The 23738-nt window shown below is 36.8% G+C and overlaps 1 protein-coding gene across 4 annotated transcripts in view; it reads left to right on the top strand.

Annotated features, from left to right (window-relative positions):
- Window positions 1–23738, top strand: part of PTPRZ1 (protein tyrosine phosphatase receptor type Z1) — a 163062-nt gene that overhangs the window by 50006 nt on the left and 89318 nt on the right. For all 4 annotated transcript variants that reach the window (XM_006183862.3, XM_006183861.3, XM_014558518.2 and 1 more), the window contains exon 2: window positions 3629–3694. In XM_006183862.3, coding sequence (XP_006183924.2) covers window positions 3629–3694 — 66 coding nt within the window. The remainder of the gene's footprint in view (window positions 1–3628; window positions 3695–23738) is intronic.

Raw genomic sequence — 23738 nt, 5'->3', positions numbered from 1 at the left:
TAGGATTTACTGGTTTTCAAAGTGAACCTAGATTCTTTTTTTTCTTGTTCATTGGAGCCATCACATCTCATCTATCAGACCTCTAAGGAGAATTTTAAAAGTGGGGTACTCTCTCACGCCCAAGGACTATGTAATTAGCATATGAATGTGTAACAGATTGTTTGAAGTAACAATTAAGGAAACAATACATAAAGGAACTGAGGAGAGCTACCAACACCTGGGAATCTTGTATTGAAAAAAGCTCTCTTAACGTAAGTAATTAAAAACCAAGGACAAATGCTCATTGTGTAGCGATAAAGCCCTACAAGGAAAGCTAAAATCCGCTGATACTTTGCTGTCGGCCTTTAGCTTAAATCATTAAAGCAAGAGCTTACTGTTTTGTTTATTTCAATGGAATACTTGTTAAATGTAGATTTTGTATGGTATGGGATCTTCTGAAATCATCAAAATGCATTTCTGTGACAAAAATGTCTTTACATTTTAAAAAAGTTTATATTTAGAACATAAAGGTTGACGATAGAGCTTTTCCCTGTGGTCAGTGCAAATTTTCAGAGGAGAATTCCAGCTGGTGGCCTGGTCAGATCAGGTATACAATCAATGTATTTGACTTGATTTTGATTATCAGCATAATTTATTTGTCCAGTTTCTGCTGGTGAAGTTCAGTCTCAGTGTATTGTTTTATTTTGTTTCCCTTGAAGATGTTCGGACTTCGGCAAAACACATAAGAGAGTAACCAATAACCTGGGGTTGCTAGGAACATTTAGTGGAGTAGGGGGCAGGAGCCATGCATTATTGTTTCCATTTTTGTCACTTTCTACCTGTACACACCACTTACATTTCTTTGGGGAGAAAAAAAAAGTGTTTTATCTCTAAAATAGGAAATTTTTTTTTAGAATGTTAAAGTCTTAATCAAATGACCTTTGAGGCCCTAACACCTAATTGTATATATTCCTTGATCGTGAAAAAAACCAAAAAACTTGTCTCCAGAATTGAACTACCATTCAATTACTACCATTTTATGGGACAGCTCTACTTAAATAAATTATGAACCTAGTATTTCATTTCTAAGTAGAAAAGTAAGTTTATGCATGAGTACATAGCAGTGTTATTCATAATAGCCCCAAAGAGGGTACAACCGAAGTTGTAGCCATCCGTTGATGAATAGGTAAACAAAATGTGGCACATCCATCGTCAAAACAAAAATTACAGCATACAAAAATTGAACAGGCAAGGAAAACTTAATCCAAGGGTTTTACAGCAGGGGAGAGAGGGCAGAATCAAGTCTGAATTCAACTTTGATGAAACAGAGGTGTTAAGGATTTTTTAAGAACTAGGGTGAGCCCCCATGTAAAAGTAATGTAGGATGTTAGGGGAAGGCATAGGTCATCTGTGTTTGCTAACTGGCTTTACCCAAAGGAAAAATTAAACGCGTATCATTATGACAGAGGGTAGTTTTTGCAACTTGGAGGAAGACATCTCACTGGATGTTGGGCTCCTGCTCTCCCACAGAAACTGGGAGATTAGGGTGCTATTTACTCTGATGCTTACATTTCAGAGAGATGGTTCCCATATTCTTGAGAAGTACATTCCTAGTTGTAAAACTGGCATGTGGCTATTCATAAAGATTTCTATCTCAAAGGAACAGAGAGAGAATTTATACTTTTCAACTAAATGCTGGGAGAAAAGGGAAGTCAGGAGCCTAGAGCCAGGAGGAAGCCTGTCCAAAGTTCAGTCAAACGGAGGGGAACTGTAAGGCCATCTTGATCAGCATGCAAGGAAGTACTGTCAGGCAATGAAAGGAACGAAGTACTGATACATCCTACAATGTGGAGAAACCTTGGAAATGTCAATTATGTTAAGTTAAAGAAGCCATTCACAAAAGGCCGTATCTTGCATGATTCTGCTTATAGAAATATCTGGAATATCCAAATCTATAGGGATAAAGTAGATTAGTGGTTATCTAGGTCTAGAGGGATGGAGGAGGGTAGGGGTGGCAGCTTAAAGGGTATGGGGTTTCTTTTTGAGATAATGAAGATGTTCTGAAGTTGTTTGCAGTGATGATTGCACAACTCTGAATATACTAAATGCTGTTAAGTTGTACACTTTGACGGGTGAATTGTAAGATAGGTAAATCATATTTCAGTAAAGCTGTTATAAAAACAGTTATTTGTTGAAATGTGCTGCATGGCCAATAGAATATTTACCTCGATTTATGGGTAGTGATATTTTTAAAACTATTTTTTATTCTGTTTTCTCCAAGGTAGGTTTTGGTTTTGAATACTCTATGGATTCAGAATGGGTATTTCTGGTGGCTGGCCCTGCTTTTTAGTTTTTATAAAATATTTAAGTATATATTACCATGTTGTGTTAATCAGGTTATATATAGCATGCAAGAGGGAAAAATAATTTCTGATAAGTCCTTGAGAGAACTGGCTCCCTGAAATTGGGAGCTGTCAGTAAAAGGGAAAAAAAAACTGTGTAGAAAGAATAAGAAGAAATAATCTCTCTTCCCAATAGATGAGAAAGATCTATCTATATATGATATATAATATATATGTGGAATGGTATGATATCGTGTAGTATAGTGTGAGTAAACCCTTGCCTTCAGATGAAAGCTGTATTGACAGAACCCCAATTTATGAGTAAGTAATGTTCCACAAGTTCATTTATAAACTAGCTATTTGTAGCCTTTTCTACAGAAACAGTTTGGTCAATACTGATCAGGTTCGAAGCCCAGCTCACAGAGGTTTCTTTGCCCCACAGTGCAGCTGAGATCTCCCACAGTCTGGGAGAAAGAGACTATGGCACAGGAAGGAGGAGGATGAGTCATAAGGGCGTCCCCACATGTGCGGTGCAGGCGTGACTCCAGGCACAGTTCTGAATTGTGCAGAGTGAGACTTTGCCTTCCATCCATTTATTCTTTTATACCCTTTCCCCTACATTCATGATCTTGAGCCTCTCTCTCTAGGTCATGAGGTGTCTACTATTTTGCAATGCCCCAAGCTTCCCACTGTATTACCTCCCTCAGGCACCTCTGTTCCTCCAAAAGACAAATTCATCTACACTGTCTAACACAACCTTCCTCTCAGCCAACATAAACATATTGAAATTTCCATTTCTTCAAGGCAAGCTGATTTTGCTTTGTATTGTAAGGGAAATAAATTTTGAAAACATAACCTCTGCATCTCCTAGAAGCAGTTACAAATAAAATGTGGGCTGTAAATTTAGAAGTGTTTTTTAATCAATAGGATTTCAAGCATTCAACTTAGGGAAAGGTAAGAAAAATTTGGAGATAGAGCAGGCTTGTCCTTTCTGACCTTAGCCTCTCTTTGGGCTGAAACCCTCTAGGTTGCTCCTGTTTTACACGGAATATTTTCTTTGCCTCTGCCTGAACTTTAGCAATCTTAAAATGTGCCCCCCTAAAATTTACACTAAGTACCAGAACAGGGACAGTGAAGTATAAAATGGTGGTGGTTGGAGTAGGGAGGAGCCATTGGGAAGGTGACGTAGAAAAGAGTAATCGAGGCCCACTTATGGTATGAAGGATGCTTTGAGCATATTGTATTTTTTTTTAATTTGCACACATATATTTCTACACATTGATTAACTGGTTTTTTCTTGGTTGTAGATTGGACTTATGGATACTACAGACAACAGAGAAAACTTGTTGAAGAGATTGGCTGGTCCTATACAGGTAAATATATTATTATATAATGAGACTCAGTAGCAAATTTTATTGTTTTTTTGTATCTATTTTTATATTCAAAAGAAAACTTTGTAGCTCAGCACATCATTTTAACTTAGCTACCTATCACTAAAAATATACCACATGCAAAATGATTTCTAGTGACTTTCCATTAGCGCATTGGTAGTGTAGAGTATATTGACATCAGACAGAGCTAGATGTGACTCTCAGGTCCACACTAGCTACATCTCCTTGGGAGAAATGCAAAACCTAATTGAGGCTCAGTTTTTTCATCTGGGAAATGTAGGGTTTTTCTGAGCATTAAATGAGATAAATGGAGTTGACGCAGTACCTCCTTATAAATAGAAAATTCTCAATAAACATTAACTGCTCTTGTTCTTATGATCACAGTTGTGATTTTTTTTTAATTCATTTAACAAATATTGATGGGACTCTCGCTCTCAAAGGGGGTTTCCTTCTAAATTACTGTGCTGAGATCATTGGAATCAGGGTCTAACATGATTTTGTACAATTACCAGACTTGGCTTAGAGCATCAGAAATAGCTGAAGTTGGCTTGAAATAGTTACACCCAGAAATCATGATCAGAAACCTTAGGAAAGGAGAGAAGCTCTAGGCCTGACTGGACGAGGCTGGGCAGAATCTAGATGGAATGTGACATACCTGATGGCTGTCTGAGTCAGAGCTGAGTGGTAGGAGTTGGGTGGGCACTCGTTAGAAATAAGGTTGGGTTGATTAAGATGGAAGTGAGTTAGGAGGGCTTTAGCGTGAGCCTGGCCAATTTGGACTTTATTTTATAGATAAAGGGCAGCAGCATGATGAATTTTGTAGAGAGGCATTCATTTTCTTTATTTTATTATTCTTACTTTAAACGTAGAAAAATTTTTAAATACATTCAAGCACAGAGAAGAATGTAAAAAAATCACTCTTTACTCCCTCCAGGGATATCCCCTAGAAAATGTGGTATCTTCTTTTCAGGCCAGTTTTTATTATGTTTATATATCTTTATGTAGTTTTGCACCCAATTTATCCTGTAAATTATTTTTGAGCATTTTCTTATTTCAGTGATGATTCCTGTTGATCCTGGTACTTAGTGTCTGCCTAATAGTCCACTGAATAAATGTTTTATTTTTAATTATCTGTTATATTTGGATATTCAAGCTACTCTAAACAGTGACAAATAGATGAATAGACAGTGTGCCTTTGTATTTTTATCACTTTTTATTAGATAATCTTTGATATGAAATAACTGAGTAGAAAAAAATAAATGCTTTAAAAATTCTTGGTACACATGCCCTAATTACTTTCCAGATAGCATATATATACATACATATAGCATAAGTAAGTGACTGCCCCCCTGAGCAAACTAGGACTTAATGACTATCACTTTGAAAATCTTCACTAATTTGATACATTTTTTTAAATGACATTTAGTTTTGATTTGTTCTATTTGATTATTGCTGGTGAGGATTTTAATTTTTATTAGCTATTGGTATCACCTTTTTAAATTAGAACATGGAAAATAATCAAGCTATCCATCAAAATGGGATAAAATGAACAAATTAAGATATCTATCCTGTGGATTACTGTGCAGATGGGTATGTGATAGTTCTGTATGATACTACACAGAAAGACTTGCCCTTAATTTACCCATTTATAATTATAACCTATATATCTAAGGAATTCTGTCTTACTATTTTAAATTTTTTAATCTTGAGAAATATGAAAAACAAAGATTCTCCATAACTCTACACCATTTTTAATTATTTAAATTATTTCTGTTTTAAAAATCTTATTTATATTTTGCTATTATGTACCCAATGTAATGAACATCTCAAATTCAATTTACTTGAGCAAATTATTTTCAGAAAAAAATGAATTTTAATAAAAAGTTATTGGATCAAAGTGCCTATTGTTTTTAATATTGATACATGTGGTCAAATAAATATGGTCACATTTTAGAAAATCATGTTAATTTATCCATTTCCTCCAATTTCTACTCACATTAGTTTTAAAAATCTGGTCAACTTGATTAAGAAAAAATTAAAATCTCATTTTTAATTTGTTTTTAGCTAATTACTTAATTTCTCAAATTACTCCAAGCAGCAGGGTTTAGATTGGGGGTTTGGTATTTACATATGGTAAATAAAAACTACCTGAGGTAATAGTTAAGTGAATAAAAATGGATGGACATGAGTAACTAATATTAAAAAATTAACAATCCATTTATTTACCCTAAGCAATTTCACTTGTGTTTTCAGTAAAAGTGTGTATTATATTCTACTTGAATATGGATTTGATCCTAGATCCTGGACCAATTTTTCTCTATTATATACATAACTCATACAAACTAAAGATTTTAGACTAAATTAGTTTGAGCAAAAGGTAAAGAAACCTTTTAAGTATTTTTAAATTGTATCTAGAGTACAATAAAAATTTTTCGTAAATATTTTTAAGTATTTAAGGATTTGAGCATGGAGGAAAAATATTTTTCTTTGGTCTGACTTTATTAAAATAATATAGAGCTAAAATAATATTAACAATAAAACAATTATCAAAGAAGAACAAAAACAAAAACGAATTTAAAGAAAAAGTTAAAAATCTTATACAAAATAATTGCTAGCATATTTTTCTATTTCTGAATTTTTCATATTTTCTGAAACGTTTGGGAGTCTTGCGTATTCAAATACAATTTCTGATGATGTGGCCCGAGTATACTGTTACTTTTAATGAATTATTTAGGAAATTCCTCTAAAATTACTTTGATTACAATAAAGGCCAAAATGCTTTTCCTAAGTTTTTTGTTTTTTTTTTTTTTTGGCATCCTGTAATATTCTTTAAAGAGAAGTGTCACTTATTTTTACAGAGAAAAAGTTGATTTTAGACAGAAAGTAATATATATGCATTAATATGAAACTTGAGGTTTTCATGTATGTCTCTATATGTATTCCAAATTTGGTTGTAAGTTTATTAACTAATGTAATAAAGTATTGTTGTCTTTTCAAAAGAATTTATATACTTTGTAACTTTATATTTGACAGCTATAACCCATTTTGTCTTTCATTTCCTCCAAAGTAGAAATCCTAGTGCTTTTGTAAAAGCTTATTTTTGATCCCCTGATAAGTATGAGAAAAACATGAAAGACTGAAAGCTTGGAGCGTATCCCTAACGTGGAAGATGGCATCATGACGGACAGTCCCCTCGCTCTCCTGAAAAATATCTGCTGATGTCAGTGACCATCTGGGCATTATTAATCATTTTATAATATTTAAATATATAAATAAATAATGAATTATTTAAATTAAATAGAAATTTTTTAAAGATTTATTCAGATATCACTAGTAGTGGTTGAGGAATGCTACTTCCAGGATACACTTTCTCTAAGGAATCTGTCATGAGTATTGAAGCGCTACATGCTTTGGCCTGTTACATTTATATTTTTATTTGTAATTACTGAGAATATTACAAGCCATCTTTTAAAAATTCACCACTCTGCTGTTTTTTAGATAGTTTTTGCTCTAGATAAAAAAGTAATATGGTTGAACGTTATAAATTTAACAATTGTAAGATGAGTAATTCATGGGATTAATATATAGCATAATGAGTATAATTTTCTTAAAAAAAAGTAATACGTAGTTGTTGTAGGAAACTTGATACATAAAGATATTCATAGAATAAAAATCAGCCTGGTTTAGTTTTGTTAACAACAAGCTTCCTAGTTTCAGACGGTAGAACTAAAAGTAGGTTATTTTCCTTTAGCCAGTGAGCCTTTAAATACAGAACTCAGATATTTACCAAGTATGAGTAAAATGAAAAACAAACTTTAATGCATCCTTTATTCTCTCTCATCCTAGCATCAGAAAATGGAGGCCCCTATAGACTAGGTGATGGGTGGGTGGGGTGGTTTTTACAGTCTCACCACCCCAGGCAAGGGCCAGTGGTGTAGATTGGTAATTCTGTCTCTTTCTAGCAGCCTGAGGTCCCTGAGAACCCTGAGGGCATGCGTCCTCAGGTCAGGAAAGACAGCAATTTTAGCAGTAGCTTTTGGCAAATACCACTGTGTGTATCTTGTTATCTTGGTGGGAAGTCACAGAGCTCTTCCTTTCAGCAGGCAAACTGCATATAGATGTGGCACCTGTAGAGTGGCCAGTCTATGCGTAAACAATGCACAGTGTTTTGCTTTATAATCAAGTTGCATCATTCTGTTCATAATTTAATACCTGTTGGCTTTTGCGCCTTTAAGAGACAGGCTGGTGATCAAAGGGATAGACTCATTAAAAAGTGTCATTTGCTGTAGGAGATGGGGTGGTAGGTTCCGAAAGCGAATGTTCCAGAGTTGAGGTGCGGGTGGAAGCTTGCCAAAATTTTAAAGAATGGATTGCTCTACTTACATTGGTACTTCTCATTGGTTTGGAAAATTATCTGTTCCTAGAATATTCGAGGATCCTAAGAAGAGACTAGAAAGAGTTTCAGATGAGGACATTTTATAACTGCTTAGCTCAAACTGAGTACGGATCGATTATTTTGTCTGAATTCCTAGTTTGTCATAAAAGAAAACAAATGAAACCTTTATCCAAATGACCGTATTGCTCCCAAGCAAATCACACCAAAGCTGAGATTTTTAAGTGTGGATTATTCACTCTTAAGTACATTATCTCATTTTATTTTTAATACAAGAAATTGAAGGTTGGTAGTATTTTCAGTTTCTATGCTTATTATTACATCTAGAAAATGAAAAAGTATATGTGCTAACTGTATAAAATTTGAGTATAAATTAGTTTTAAGATTCTTAAATCTAAATAATGGATGACTGGCTGAAGTAAGTTGGTTTTGACCACGCTTAGTCCTAGTTTCATTCATAAGAGCTTATATCTCTTTGAACTATTTGTCAGGTTAGCTGCAATCTCAGAAGGAAAGACTTTGCCCTTGAATGTTTGTATACATAGCGTTCTGCTAATAAAAATCACTAGGAACATCATAACATCCATCTGTAAGAGAGCTCACTGCTTTACCGTAAGCCATTTAAAAACATCACGTGGCATGTCAAACATGATTTAAATGGAATCTCTTAAGCTAAGGTTGTTTAGAAAGATGTTGTTTAAGAAAGATTGTTTAGGGTTGTTTAAGAAAGATGACACAATTGTAATATGTGAAGAACAATAAAAATCCCTGCTGGCTACCAGATGGGTGGAGAAGTCGAGGGTGAAAAAACAGGAGAAGGTATTACTCTTTCAGTTGTGTGTTTTTACATAGGTTATAAACAACTTTTTTATCCTGGATATATGCTATAATTATGCTGAGAAATGACAGGGTTGGTAAGCACAGGCAACAGTCCCATTTTTAAAGCTATTACAGGAAGGTAAGCAATGCTTGTTTGTCAGTCTGCAATGAGTGAATTGTAAATCTGGGAATGTCAGCACCAAAACTCAGTCCTTTCCTCAGTAACTTCATTTCATCTAAGGGTTTCAGAAAATGAGTTTTCTTCTTTCTATTAACCTTACATTTTCTATAATAATGCCTGAGCAAAGATAATTCAATAAAAAAAAACTAAGTCATTTGGTCTTTTTTTGTATATATATATATATATATCAGGAACACATAGCTCACGATGATCCCATGGGATTAAAATCTTCCTTTGGTTTGAGTTGTTAGACCTTAGCACCTTCAAACAATGATAAGATCATCAGAGGTGAAGGGACCTTCACCGCTCCGTTCTTAGAAAGAGGTCACTATTGAAATGTAATCTTTCTTTCCTGGATGTTAAAAAATATTCTGTTGTTTCTTTTTCGCCATACTTTAAGGCAACTTGAAATTGAAAATTTTGTATTGGTATATTCTCAAGTGTTCTTAAACCCAGACCCCTTTAAAGGTTTAGTGAAAAGGGTTGCACAGGATACTAGTAAGAAGGGCCACACAGGAGTCACTGTTAGACGCTTGCCTGAAAACCTCAGAAGGAGGGAGGCTCTGAATGCTGAATTGATTCTGTTTCCTTAAAATAGAATCCCCTGTCTAAGTAGTATTTCCAACAAGTATATAGACTGGAAGATACTACTTATGGAAAACAAAAGAGCCCTAACATGAGGTTGTGCGTTGTGTGGTTTGATGTTTGGCACTTATTTTTGGACATAGGTTCCATAGTTTTACTTCTCTTCACCTAGGAGAAAGTAGAGCAAAGGTAACTCGGAAAGAAAATTTGGATCTACGTAGGACAATGACTGATTTCTGGCTCATCCAGACCTCTCTTTACATCTAGAATCCGAAAATCTTTTGACGTCTTATATTTTCCTCTTTGATTCGTTACTCCTTATCTTAAGCGGACTGCTCATTTCTCATTTCCAACTTAAGAGTGAAAAGGCAAGTTCCAGAACTCCGTGTGTAGAATTATCTCATTTTTGTGAAATACTATACATTTATATTTATATTTTATAAAAGAGAGGCCTGAAAAGATACACACCAACCTGTAGGCAGTGGTTACCCCTGAGGAATGGGACTGTGGAGGGCCAGGCCACAGGAGGCAGGAGACTCTCCCCTCTTACTCTATGCTATTTACATTGTGCTAATTTTTTATTAGCACAATCCAAAAATACTGAAACAAAAGGTTTTCAACTTACTCATATTACTTTTAGCTAAGAGAGGCAAGATAGTTGGATAAGAACCATAGTTTTGCATGTTCACCACTCAGAGCATAGGTCTCTGCTTGGCTGAGCCTCGGTGCAAGGATGTCACAGACAGCTAATCAGGACCCGTAAAGTCAGGCGTTCTGGTCATCACTAACAGGCAGACTGACCAGGCTGCTCTGTATTTTAGTTTTCTTACCACTAAATAGCTTTTAATAACTCCCTACTTAGTTGTACATGAATCAAATCAAGGTTTCACATTGTTGCAAGAAATCTCTTTGAGCAATCACACTACAAATCCAAGTGATTATCAGTTTGTCTTATCCTGAGCCCAAACAGATTGAACAAGTCTGGGTGTATCTGATAATCTCACAAGAGGATTAGAAGGAGTTGATTTCTTACCTGCGTACTATAGATGGATATTTCCTATCATCTGTACATTTTTCAAAGTTTAGCTAAGGTTTATGTCTGAACAAACTTTTCCTGTGCTCAGTGTGATGAGTAGAGCACGCCTCACTGTATAAGCTGCATAGGGTACAGTTCACATAATCCAAAACTCAGAATTTATTTGTCTGCAACTATCACTTTAGTCTAGCATTGAAAAAAAAATTATGAAGGTGTGGCTGCAGAATGGTGTTATAATTTAATTATCCTTGCTAAATTTATCTAAGAGTAAAATGATAAGCTAGTGAGTATTCCCCCATGAGTAAGATAAAAATTGCATAGATTCGGTAGTCCAGCCTCATAACCACTCCTGCTGACCCGATGTTTCGTGGAGTCTTGAATGGACGGGACAAGTCCCTTGGCAGCTCAAGATCAGAACGCCTGGCTGCTTCTCCTTCTGTCTTTGCTCAGACGTCTGGGCTTCGTGTGTGGGTTCACTGTTCTCTCCTCCTTTTCTGGACCTCCTTTATCTCACCCTCTGCGTTCTTTACTCTGAAGTGTCCTGGTTCATAGAATACACCTTTCAGAAAAAAAGAGGGAGAGTGAATATTACATGGTTAATAAAAAACACCTAAGATCAGGCCACAGTTTCTGTTATCACATAAGAGCCATTTAAATGTTTTCAGTTCTTAGGCAAAATACCATTGCAGTTGTTTGAGTTGACCTCCATCACCTTCTTGTTTTATGAATCAGTAAAGCCTGAATGCAAGGCTTATTTAGTTTCCCGTTTTCTGTATGGTAATTCTGACTCTTTAAACCAAGGACTTTCAAAGGGCAAAAAGATGAAAATTATGTAAATGATTCATTTCTTGTATTCAGAAAGATTTCTTATTAAGTGCAGCACTGAATTACAAAAATTATTTTGAAAAATATTCAGGCATGCTTAGGACTAATTTTTTTCCCCTTTATCCATTGGATGTATATATGTGTCTGTGTGGTTCTCCCTCCATCCTGTTACCTATCCAGGTCTTGTTTTAACCGTGTAGTAGGTTTGGTTCAGGTGAGAGGCCCCCTGACTGGGCCTGCGCTAGAACTTTCTCTGGCTGGAGGGCAGAGGAACTTAGAGGTTCTTTATGACCTCTGGCAAACCAGCCTCCAAACTGTTGCAGACTGCGCAGGGAGCTTCTTCACTGTCACAGGACGTTCTGGGACACATAACAGCTGCCCAGATTCCTTCCTCAAACTGTATAAGCTTAGGATTCCATTGGAGGGAAGAGAATTCGAAACCTATTTAGAGTTGGGTTCAGACAACCTAAGGAGGTGGGCCTGACGGAAGCCAGGACTGAGAGAGGCAGTGGGGAGCCCCTGGGAGATGATTGCTGTGACTGAGGAGGACACCTGGCAGCCAAGGCTGAGTGCAGAGTGGAGCCTGGCATCAGTGGGACTGCGATGCTCCCGGTTGTTTACATGGCCACTCCCCACTGCGAGCCTCCCTCACCCTCCTGCCTCCACGCACGTCCTGGAAACAAAGAGCCCAAGCACCTCCACTGTGGTCTCCTTCTCCAAGAGCTCAAAATGAGAAGAGGAAGACCCTGGGGGTTCCCAGGCAGACGCACAGAGCAGCCCAGCCGAGGTGTAAGCACCCAGTCCAGCCAAGCAGATGCTCGTGGTCAGGGGAGGGGTTGATGATCTGGGAAGGAACAGCAGCCTTGGACTTAAAATCAGATTCTTGTCCACATGGGCTAAACTTTTTCCCTTAGAAGGTGCCATTTGGCTCTGTAATTTAACAGAAAAAGTTTTGATGACAAATGGAGAAAGAGGAGACCACAGCCAGGCTGGGGAGACTGAGTGTGATAAGACTATAGATGCCTTTCTGATCATTTCTCTCCCAATGATGAAATCTATGAAGTGTGGAGATCTGAGCCATTATCTTGATGAGTATCAAGAGTAACGATCTGGTATATGTTTTCCTGCAAAATGAAAATTACTTCATTTATTTCTCATTATAAAAATAATATTCATTTAAGAGAAATCATATATATGATTTATTTATATATAAATATATAAATTTGTTCATGCTTACAAATATAAAAATATTCATAAGCATAATACATAAATATATATTGTATTTATAAATGTTTACCAATAAATATATTAAATATATAAAATTTAAATAAATTTATATATAAATATATATTTTTTGGAATTTTTAGAAAACAGCTATACATATTAATGAATTGGAAAACAGAAGGAGCTGTATTTTGTAGCTCTTTGCCACCTGGAAATTGAAATAATAGCAGAGCCACCCAGAATCAGCATCAAAGCACATTCAAAACTTGGCACATGCCAAACTAGACTATTTCTAAACTGCGAGAGGCTAATATGGCTTTGTCATGTGTGGTCCCTTCCATATTTCCTGAGCATCTCTAGGAAGTAAGAGCTATTTGTAGCACTTTTTTTCATAAATAACAAGAGTTTTTCTTTTCCAAAGCTCCAAAGGTTCATTCTTGAAGATGAGCTGCATCCACGCCAGTGGTGCCCCGTGTGTCCTTGAGAAGAGTCTTGGGTGCAGTTAATCTGTGTTAGACTGTGAAGGAGTTGACTTCTTATCACTTCCCTGACATGCCTCCTACCTGGGTGTTGTTGTCTACTCCTCCGCAAAGGAAAATGGAAAGTTTTGAGAGATTAGTGTAATTAACTAATACACTGGGTGGATGACAGGAGCCAGACACTGTGCTGGGTACTGGGGAGCCAGTGAAGGATGGAAACCATCGCAAGAATGCCAACAACAGTGACTGCAAAATGGAACAAATGCCCCAGTGGTAGACTGTGGTGACAGGTCTGCGGCCCCTACATAGGTTAAGGGATTCGGGGGACGCCCTGGAGAGAAAGGGGCTTTAGACTGAGATAAAGCATAAGTAGGGGCTGACTAAGCCAATACCGGTGACAGATTGTTCCAGGCAAAGGGAGCAGCCATGCTAACCTGCAGGTGAGACTGAAACTGATGTGCCCCGGCCACTCCAGGGTTCCCTGGACTGAAAACTAGGAATGTGACGAGAACATTCTTAGGGCCCCGTGAATTAATTCTGGCTTAACTGCTCTCCTTTATCCTATCCAAAATCCTGGGTAATAAAATTTACACTATATTTTAACTGGCGATGACTTTAGATTTTAGTTATTGACTAATTTGCATTAAGGGGCGTTAGGCATGATTTTTCATCGTTTTACTCAATAAACCAAAGGAAGTGGAACTAGTAAAAGAGACCAAAGAGAAGGATGTGAGGAAGGTAGGGGAGGAGGGAGGGTTTTACAGAATCCAAATGAGAGGGGATTTCAGGGAGAACAGACTGACCACCATTGTCTCATGGCATCACAGGGAGTGCAAGGTGAGATAAAGGTGATGGACCTGGCCTTGCTCTAAGGAAGCTGGTTATAGTGGGGGTTCCTTTGCTGTTTCATCTGATAAGGGTCAAGATGTGCGGTCAGACTATCTAACTGCTTGGCTTCCAAGTGGGTTCCATAGGCTCTGGCTCCTTTGTTTCCTCATCTGTAAAAAGACCTAAGCACTGTACCTACCTCGAAAGGTGCAGCAATGAAAAGTGAGTCAGTATATTCATCGCACTTTGAATAGTACCCGGTACATATAAGTGCTCAATAAAAGGCTTCGAGGCAGATCCGTTTTCTGTAATACTCGGGACTTGCTTTATACTGGGTTTACATCCCTCACACCGTTCTCTTTCCAAAGTACAGATAGGGTTATGTTATTCTGCTTTTTTAAACCGTTCAGTTGCTCCCCATCACCTGCAAAATGAAAAATGGACTCTGTAGTGTGGCCTGGACTGACTTTCGTGATTTGCTCCAGCCCACCTATCCGTCCTGTCCCCCACAGTCATCTTTCCCTCTGCCTCCTGCTGAACCAGCATTTTCAAAAGCAAGTGTCTCTGATTCTGGTTGTTCCTCACTGTTTGGCCTGAATACCACACCCCTGCACCTGCTGTAAGATGGAAAGCCTTCCAGGCCAGGGCAGACCCCTCACTTCCACCCGTGTCCCTGGGCCCTCCCCGCTCCTTGTGGCAGATGACACAGAGCCGTGTTTTCTTCAGCCTTCCTCTCCCAGAGTGGGGCACACAGGATGAGCCCAGCAAGTATTCATGACATGAGTGAATAAAGCTGAGAGATGCTAGGGTTTTCATTTTACAAATGGCCAAAGAGAGACATGAAGTCAGTTGCCCAGGGACATAAACTGAGCCGGAGTCGAGGACCTTGAACCTGGGTCTTGACTGCCAGCACCCCTCCTGAGACCCCTTGTGGCCACATCTGAGTCTTTTGTTTCAGCGATGTGGGTAATAACATAAAGCTGTTAGATTTTTTAATTCTTGGGTAGATATAAAAAATGCTGTTTCCAAAGCCATTGTGTTTGATATGGTCCTTTTTGCTTTATATGTGTGTCCTTTTTAAGGAATGTGTTAAGTGTAGTCACTTCTGAAAAGTGGAACTGTGGGTATATTTTATTTTCATCTCTGCTTGTCCATATCTTCCAGCTTGTCTACACTTAACATATATTTGTTTTATAATTGAGTTGGGGAAAGGTGGGGCTAAAGGTCTATTTAATATACTATAAATTAATTTAAATTAATATGCTACATGTGATTAACAAGTTGTTGTGAGTCACAGGAAGTCTTCTGCTCTTTTATATTTCCTCACTTCATGTAACAGTTTGATGGTTTATGTAGCTGAAAGGCCTGTGTCTGGGTCTCTTCCTGCTTGATCATAGCAGGTGAACTTCTCTACAGATCAGTAAGGTTGGAAATAACTTTATCAATCATCTGTGTCCTTAAATAGTAGGTGATAAATTGTCATTTATGTGGAAAGGGCTAGTAATCTCTTAGAAAGATGGGCATGTCGTTATACATTTGCATTTCACCCGGACTCAGTCCAGCCAGGATTGCACTGAGGGCACCTAAAGTGTCATCACACAACTTGATTTTCTTCTCTGCTGTGGTTCACTGTCCTCACCCTGCATTCGTTTTGCAATCGGGGTCATTAGCCCAGCTCAGTGAGAATCAGTTTCTCATAGTTGATTGTCTGAATCACTGCCAGCTCAGTCACATTTTCTACATCATTTACCAGAAAGTATAGTTTTTTAAGAAAGTCAGAACAATTAGGCAGGTCACCTCCAGCCTTGATGAGCCCTCAGGATATGCTTCAGAGCAGTCACCCACTCCTGGAGCTCAGATTCTCCTGCAGGTTGATCGACAGTGTTGCTGACCTGCAGACCAAAGGATTCCCCATCCCGGTTCACCACTTTCTAAGTGAGCCTCTATTGGCATGAAAGAGTTCGTTCTCTTCTGAAAGGAGAACGCTTTATCTTTAGAGAGCAGCCTCTATTGTTTCTTTTTAGCAGAATAATTACGTCTTTAATTTCTGTGGCGATAGTGAGGGAAGCCAGTTCTGTGGTAAGTTTCTGTGGCTTCGGAGTAGATTTGAGGAGAAGGTTCTGTGACTTTTAATTAGGATTTCTACCCTCCAAATGTACATGGTTCGGTAAATTATAATAGCTATTCTACTCCTTTCATTTATGGAGATTGAGATTGCTTTTTTATACTGAAGCACAAGAAAGAAGGCTTGATTTAAATAAGTCCAAGTCCCACTGACATGTTTTTATGCCATCAACATTTTAAAAAATAAATTGAGTTAGAAAATTATGTTTGGCCATATGATGCAAATTCCTCTAATGCATCTGACCTCTGTTTAATCATTTATGAGTTATCACTGCAAGATGTTTATATAGATTAGATACCGCAGAGATCTAAGGAACCATATTTATTTGATCCTAATTAATATTTGGCATTGAATAGTCTCACCGCCATCCAGTTTTCTAATGTTAAGCAATTAAGCGGCAAACAGCTGTTGGTCAGATAAGTATTAAACTCTGCCAAACAGATAGATGCAAGTTTTTCACCATATTTGGACTGTATTACAGCAGATTACAAAACGTGTTGAAATTCACATATCTTAGGAGGATTGTATGCTCCAAGTTATCACTGAAAAGTTATTTATTATCTATTTAATAGTATTAAGAGTCATGCTAAATTACAATAGACAATTGTTTAGTGTATGTTTTTTCAGAGTATGTGAAATTATATCAACTAAAAATAACTTTTTGTGACTATATGGAAGTACTTCATATTTAAATAACATTAAAAAATTATAAAATACTGGATTAGTAGTGAATTCCATTTTCCTAGTTGGATGGGTCCTAACCTTTTACATTTTGCTCCTTTTTCAAAAATGAAATTGCCAAAGGGGCAATTACAATGGTACAGCTTAACATGAGCATTAAATATTGATAGCTTATGGTCTAAATAAACTGGTGGCTCCCAAACTTTAGTGTGCATCAGAGTTACCTAAATATTACTAAGTAAATCTCACTAAAACAGGATTGCTGGGCCTGACTTCAAGAATTTCTGATTCAGTAAATCTTGAGAGGGAGGCTGTAAATGTAACACCTAGCACTTCTCCCTGGTCCTCCTGCTTTCGCTCTGGGGAACCTCATCTTGCAGTTTCCAGAATCTAGATCAGTCTCTGCTTGTATTGTCTTAATTTGGGGAACGAATGAATGTCGGAGTAAAAAAGAGAAACATATATGTGCCTGTTTATACACACGAAAGTGCTTTAGCTCTCTGGATGTGGTACATTGACATGAAAGAATATTATTATTGCTTCTGCATAATACATAATAACATTGTAAATTTTATTTTCAAAAGCTGCTACCTGGGTCAGTAAAAAGAGAAGTTAAGCTTTTGAACAGTTGTTCACACAATCTTTGTTCATCTAGACAGGGACATCTTTCCCCACAGAGAAGTGCCTGGTCTGGGTGGGTACAGTGGGAATCCCTCACTAGTGAGTCTGACTGTAAGCTACCTTTATCTTGTATTACTCTAGACACGTTTATTTCTAGCAATTTCCAAGGAAAGTTCTTTTTCGTAACCTTTTAAAAATCATTTTTTATTGACCTGATTCTAAAAGATCCTGGGTTCTGATGATATCAAAATATTATAGTTTCTAGATTCTTTTCCTGTTCTTTTTTCTTTTCAGTTTCCAGATTCCAGTCTTGTAGTCCTCCTAAAGTATGCTGTTAATAAAAATGTCCTCCTAAATTTTGGGGGCTGTGGGGTAATGTAATTTAGTGCTACCTTCATAATTTTAAAAGTGGAATTGAAATATTTGGGGTTTTTTTAGTAAAATTTGTTATTCCTGTTTTCAGTAGCTGTTTGGAGTTAAGTAACTCATGTAATTGTCACTTTTCAAGTCTCTAATGTCAACTCCACAGTAAGTTATTTTACTGCTACATACACAAATTGTATTTTCCATCAGTGGGCTGCAGTTTTCTTGGAATTTCATCTCTCACCCTAGGGAATATTTCTGAAAATTTTAATAGTTGTCTATAGAAATTGAGAAAAAAAAAAGCTTCTCTCAGATCTTATTATTCTAACAGAAAACTTGTTTAAAAATCTTACAGTGGATGAGAGAGCCTAAACTTGTTGAATAATCACTTCATTCACTTATTCATTCATTCAGCTCATTTTAATTGAGTCCTATTATCTGTCAGCAGAACACAGACATCTGTAGGTAAAGGAAATGACTCAGAGTGACCTGTTAAATTCTGCTGCATAAGGGTGCCATCCCATTCATGAATATTGAATACAGTCATTTTAATCTGTTATCCTCTGGAGATTTTCCAAAATTATAGGGACTAAACTGACAAGGAAATAAACAACTACCAAGTTTGTAAGTCCAAGCCATTGTCTTATTTTAAGTAAATATTATTTTCAGATAAATTTTTAACATTGAAAGTTTTGAAAACGAAATTTTTTAATTTCAGTTTTGCCTGTTGGCTTGGGAGGATTCATAATATACCTCCAGGTTATATGAAAAGTCCCAAGTAAGCCATGCCTAGTAATGACTTGGTCAGTGTTAGGAACGCCTGAAAAACTGCTGATCACACCTACTTCTAATTAATACCTACAAACAACCATAGCTACTCCTTTGCATTCTGGACCTCCCTTCATCCACACCCTGGTGACAGTGTGTCAAGCATAGTAACATCTCAGTCCATGTCCAGTGCAGGCAGAAGAAATCCTCTGTCCCTTATCAACCATCGGATATCCCTCCTAGGGTGAGGACAACTTCTCCAGAATCCTGAGAAAAATGTTAGATTTAGTGACTGGGTCACTTTCTCAAAAGTTTGGAAGAAGCCGTATGTCATTTTGGTCAAATTCTTATCATTAAGCATAGTCAAGTACCTTCAGAATAGAATTCAGGAGGGACCATTCCCTGATTGTGACATCTCCTTCATTCATTAAAAGTTTTGTATCCCACCCACCATGCATGATAAAAGAATAGTTTTATTTTCATCAGAGAACGTTGAACATTTTGCTTGTTATGTCACACTTCAACAGCTTTCTAGAAGCCATAAGTCAAAGAAGTTATTACTGCATTATAGTTTCTCTAGTTTGTCACTCTGTTTTAATATGATGTGATTTCTATAGTGAGATTAAAATAAAGGTATACAAAGATGCTAAGTGAAACTTTGGTTGTAATAAGGAAAATTGGAAATCAACCTTATAGCCTGTAGTGAATAACTACGTGTGTGTGTGTGTGTGTGTGTGTTGTGTGTGTGTGTGTGTGTGTGTGTGTGTAAAAGGAGGCAATAGTATAACCATGCTGTGGAATACCATGCAGCCACTTCTGTAATTGTGGCAGAGTTAGATATACTTACGTTGAGTGATCTCCAAGACCCTGTATAGAGACAACAAGCAAATCAAATCAAAGTATGTAACATGATTCTTGTTTAGGTAGGAAAACAAGAAGAAACAAGATTACAGATATATGCACATACATACAAATGTAAATGAAGAGACAAAGGACTGGGGCTCTTCTTCTCTTTTTCCTCCTCCCTTCATTTCCCTTTCAGTTCATTCTTTCCTAAGTATTTCAGTCTTCAAGCCATTAGGTAAGGCCAAGCGAAATAAATCCATGTGCCAATGGAATGGTCATCCAAAAGGGGGACTTTCCAGGGCAAAGTGTATTAGCTCAAGGTGATGGCCTCACACAGGGAATCAGAGACCTATTGATACAAAGAGAACATTAGGTAGAAACATTGGATTCAACCAATCATGGACTGAAAATACTCAGAAAAAAATTTTCCAGAAAGTTCCAAAGTACAAAACTTGAATTTGGCAACTATTTGCATAGCATTTACATTACATATACAACTATTCACATGTCATTTATATTATATTAGGTGTCATAAGTAATCTAAATATGATTTAAAATGTATGGGAGGATGTGTGTAGGTTATGTGCAAATATTACACCATTTTGCATAAGGAACTTGAGCGTCCATCAATTTCAGTATCCAAAGTGATCCTGGAATCAATCCCCCAGGGATACCAGGGGATAACTGTATACACCCACTAGTTAACAGGACTTACCTTATGAAAGAGGAATAGAAAATAACAAGGTCCTACTGTGTAGCACAGGGAAGTATGTTAAATACTTTGTAATAGCCTATAATGAAAAAGAATATGAAAAGGAATATATATATATACATATATGTATAGATGAATCACTATGCTATACACCAGAAATTAACACAACATTGTAAATCAACTATACTTCAATAGAAAAATAAAAGAGAAATAGAAGGTGAGGAAGGCTAAAAGGAAATCTTTTACTATTTTACTGTGTAGTTGTATATGTTGCTACTCACATTGAAAATACATACAAATTTTAATTGTTTAACAGAAAAAAAAGGGAACAATAATATCACAGAACCCACAAACATCTACCTAGCAGAGCAGAAATTCAGTTACACTAGTTTCAACTATTGAATTACCTCTAGTTTTAATTGGAAAACAAAGATAATTCAGTCAGTAATGCTACATTTTAATGATTTTTGTATAGAAATGATTTAGATTAGAAAATAATAAAGGGGTCTCAGAAATACATCGTTTCACATGCGCTTCCCTTTATTTAAAGTCTGCTGGGAATTCTAACTGAAATAAATGAAAGCAAGATGTTGCAGTGAGAATTTGTTTTGTAACTCTTTAAGATTCTGTTCCTTAGTCTCTATTAGAATTTTGTTTGTGAGGCCAAATCCAGACTAAATTAAATAGATCTGCCATGGTAACATTATCATTCTGGGTTCTAAATAAGCGTTTCCTTTTAACACGCATATTGAAATTTCCTAATGTGACAAACTGGGGCACATGAAATGGAGTTTCATGCTCCATTGAACCGAATTCTCTGCAGTTGCTTAGAAATGTTGGGAGAGTTTTAGCGGATTTATTCATTTCAGTGGCTGTATTTCCCCTTACATTTGTGAAATACATTTTGCTCTGCATTTTAGTTATTCTAAAAATATGATCTGCCTGCTTCAGAGAGCACTCTTGAGAACTAAGAGACATGATGAATGCTAATAAATACAATAACAAGAATAATTGTAGGTGATACGCATCAATTTATTATTCAGTATTAGTCTCTGTAAGTGTAACAGTTGACAGAGCAGGTAAGGTACCTGCTCTGATTAAGCTTCCATTCTATTAGGGAAAGAAAAACAAACAACTAAACAAGATAATGGCAACATGTGAGAATTATTGTCAAAAGGATAAACACAGTGATGTAAAAGACAGTAGCTTAGCAGCAGTGGGGGGGTCGCCTCTCCAAGAAGGGGACAGTTCAGCTGAAATATGAAGGAAATAGTCATTGAAGGGGGGTCAGTGTTTCAAGCAACTGCATGGTGAGTGCAAAGGCACTGAGGCAAAAAAAGTGATGTGATCGAGAAAGAGAAAGTGAAGTGTGGTAAAATGGAGAGAGTACATAGCCCGTTATTTTGTGTCAACCACCGGGCTGATGACTTTCCCTGTACTAGCTCATCGAAGCCTCCTAGTACTTTATTCTACAAGGCTCAGCCTATTATGATCCATACATTTAAATGGTAATCCTGAGGACCAGAGGGGTGAAGAGACCTACCTATAACATTAATCATCTGATTAGTGGGGAGGGGGACACAATTTTCACCCAGAAAGTCTGACTTCAGAACCCATTCTTTCAACATTATGCCACGCTCTTTCCCAAAGGAAGCACCATACAAATGTAAACTGCTGTTGTTATTATTATTATGCTAAAGATTCAGTTATCTTTTATAGCTTAGAAAACTCATCGAATATCTCCATATTTCATTGCCCTCCTCTCGATGCCAAGCTTTACAAAGAATATAGACAAATTGGAGAGTATTTGGAAGAAGGCCCCCTAGTTGGTAAAGTGTCTTGATATATGTGAAGCAGGTGCGAATCTATCATGAAAACGTTAAGGCTCAGGGGATGACAGTGTCAGTATTCATGTTTTTACAGGGTCATTATGTAGAAAAATAACTGAACATTTTATATGGCCCCAGGTAGCTACCATTTGGAGAGAAGTTACTTTTGGAGAGGAACTTACTTAGAGGAAATGACTTTCTAACATTGAAAAAAATCCAAAATTGGAATAAGCTATGCTGGGGGAGATAAAGATACCCTAACATCAGAAATGTTTAAGCTTAGGCAGAAAAACCTATTATTAAGAGTGTTGTATAGAGAATTCAAGAAATGATGGGATGGACTAGGGTGGATTTTCCCATCCCTGAGATTCTATGATGGACAAGTTATAACCAGAAGCCAGGAGAGTCAGACTTGACAGAGCATGGCATAGAACCCTGATGCCAGATATAGGTGAAGAGAAAAAAAAGAAAAAACCCAGACGAGGGTTGCAGTCAAATATCAAAACCCCATTGCCTTCTCTAGTTTCAAAGGAACTGGGGCTCTGAGTCAGGCTAGAAAGTAGGAGTAATCCTGTCTTAGTGACATATACTCAGCCTTCTACACTCAACATCATCTCCTTTTCAAAACTAAGCCTGTCACCCGAGGAAATTGATCATGTAAACATGTCTTTATTAAATTACTTCTCATTGCATTGATTTGTTTATCCATATGTCTTTTCCTTCTAGACCCGAGACTACCAAAGAAAAAGTTTATATTTGTGTTTTCAGATCTAGAAGTTTTTTTTTTTAACCAAAAAAAAAAAAAAAAAACAAACGAACTGAGACAATCAGTAGCAGATTCCTACTGGTCCAGAGAATAGGATCAGGAAGTCAAAGCTGAATTTAGAAACATAACCTGTTTGCGGCCAGCTTTCACTTTCCAAGTACCCAACAAGGTCATAGACATGTGCTCTTTGAACATAAAATCAGAAGACTCATTCATAAAATATATTTTTGACTTAGAAGGTTATAAAATCCAAGTGATTCACGCAAGACATGATGAGTGATTATGGAATTAGATCTTAGATCTGGAATATTTTCTCCATTTGGTGTTCTAGAGACCTACCAAATAGAATCACAGTGAATTTGCTGACAATAAATATTTTGTGCTAAGCCAGTTTGTCATCTGTTATAGAGATATAGTCTAGGGTCAGCTTCTTTAAACTCCCAACATTTTAGATAGATTTCTTTCTTTTTTAAGGCCATAAGGAGGTTTACTTTTTTTAACATTTTTTTATTGAGTAATAGTCATTTTACAATGCTGTGTCAAATTCCAGTGTACAGCACAATTTTTCAGTTATACATGAACATACATATATTCATTGCCACACATTTTTTTTTTTTTTTGCTGTGAGCTACCACAAGATCTTGTATATATTTCCCTGTGCTATACAGTATAATCTTGTTTATCTAGTCTACATTTCTTAAACAAAGGACACCAGTGGCTTCTTGGAGTTGAGGTGATTATCACCTCAGCTGTATACCAATGAAGAAAAAAAAGCACTTTGTTTGCAATACTTTTTGTACGATTAACATGACTTTTTAAAGTTTCTTTTGGGACAGGGACAAAGAGTGACTTATTTAATGCATTTTCCTAATTTAATCATCTGGAACGCCGTATAGAAATAGTGTTTCTTATTTGCTAATGGTCTCTGTGAAGGCATGGATATCA

The sequence above is a fragment of the Camelus ferus genome, chromosome 7 (genome assembly GCF_009834535.1).
Source record: "Camelus ferus isolate YT-003-E chromosome 7, BCGSAC_Cfer_1.0, whole genome shotgun sequence".
Lineage (NCBI taxonomy): Eukaryota > Metazoa > Chordata > Mammalia > Artiodactyla > Camelidae > Camelus > Camelus ferus.
This window is presented reverse-complemented; position numbering and strand designations above follow the sequence as displayed.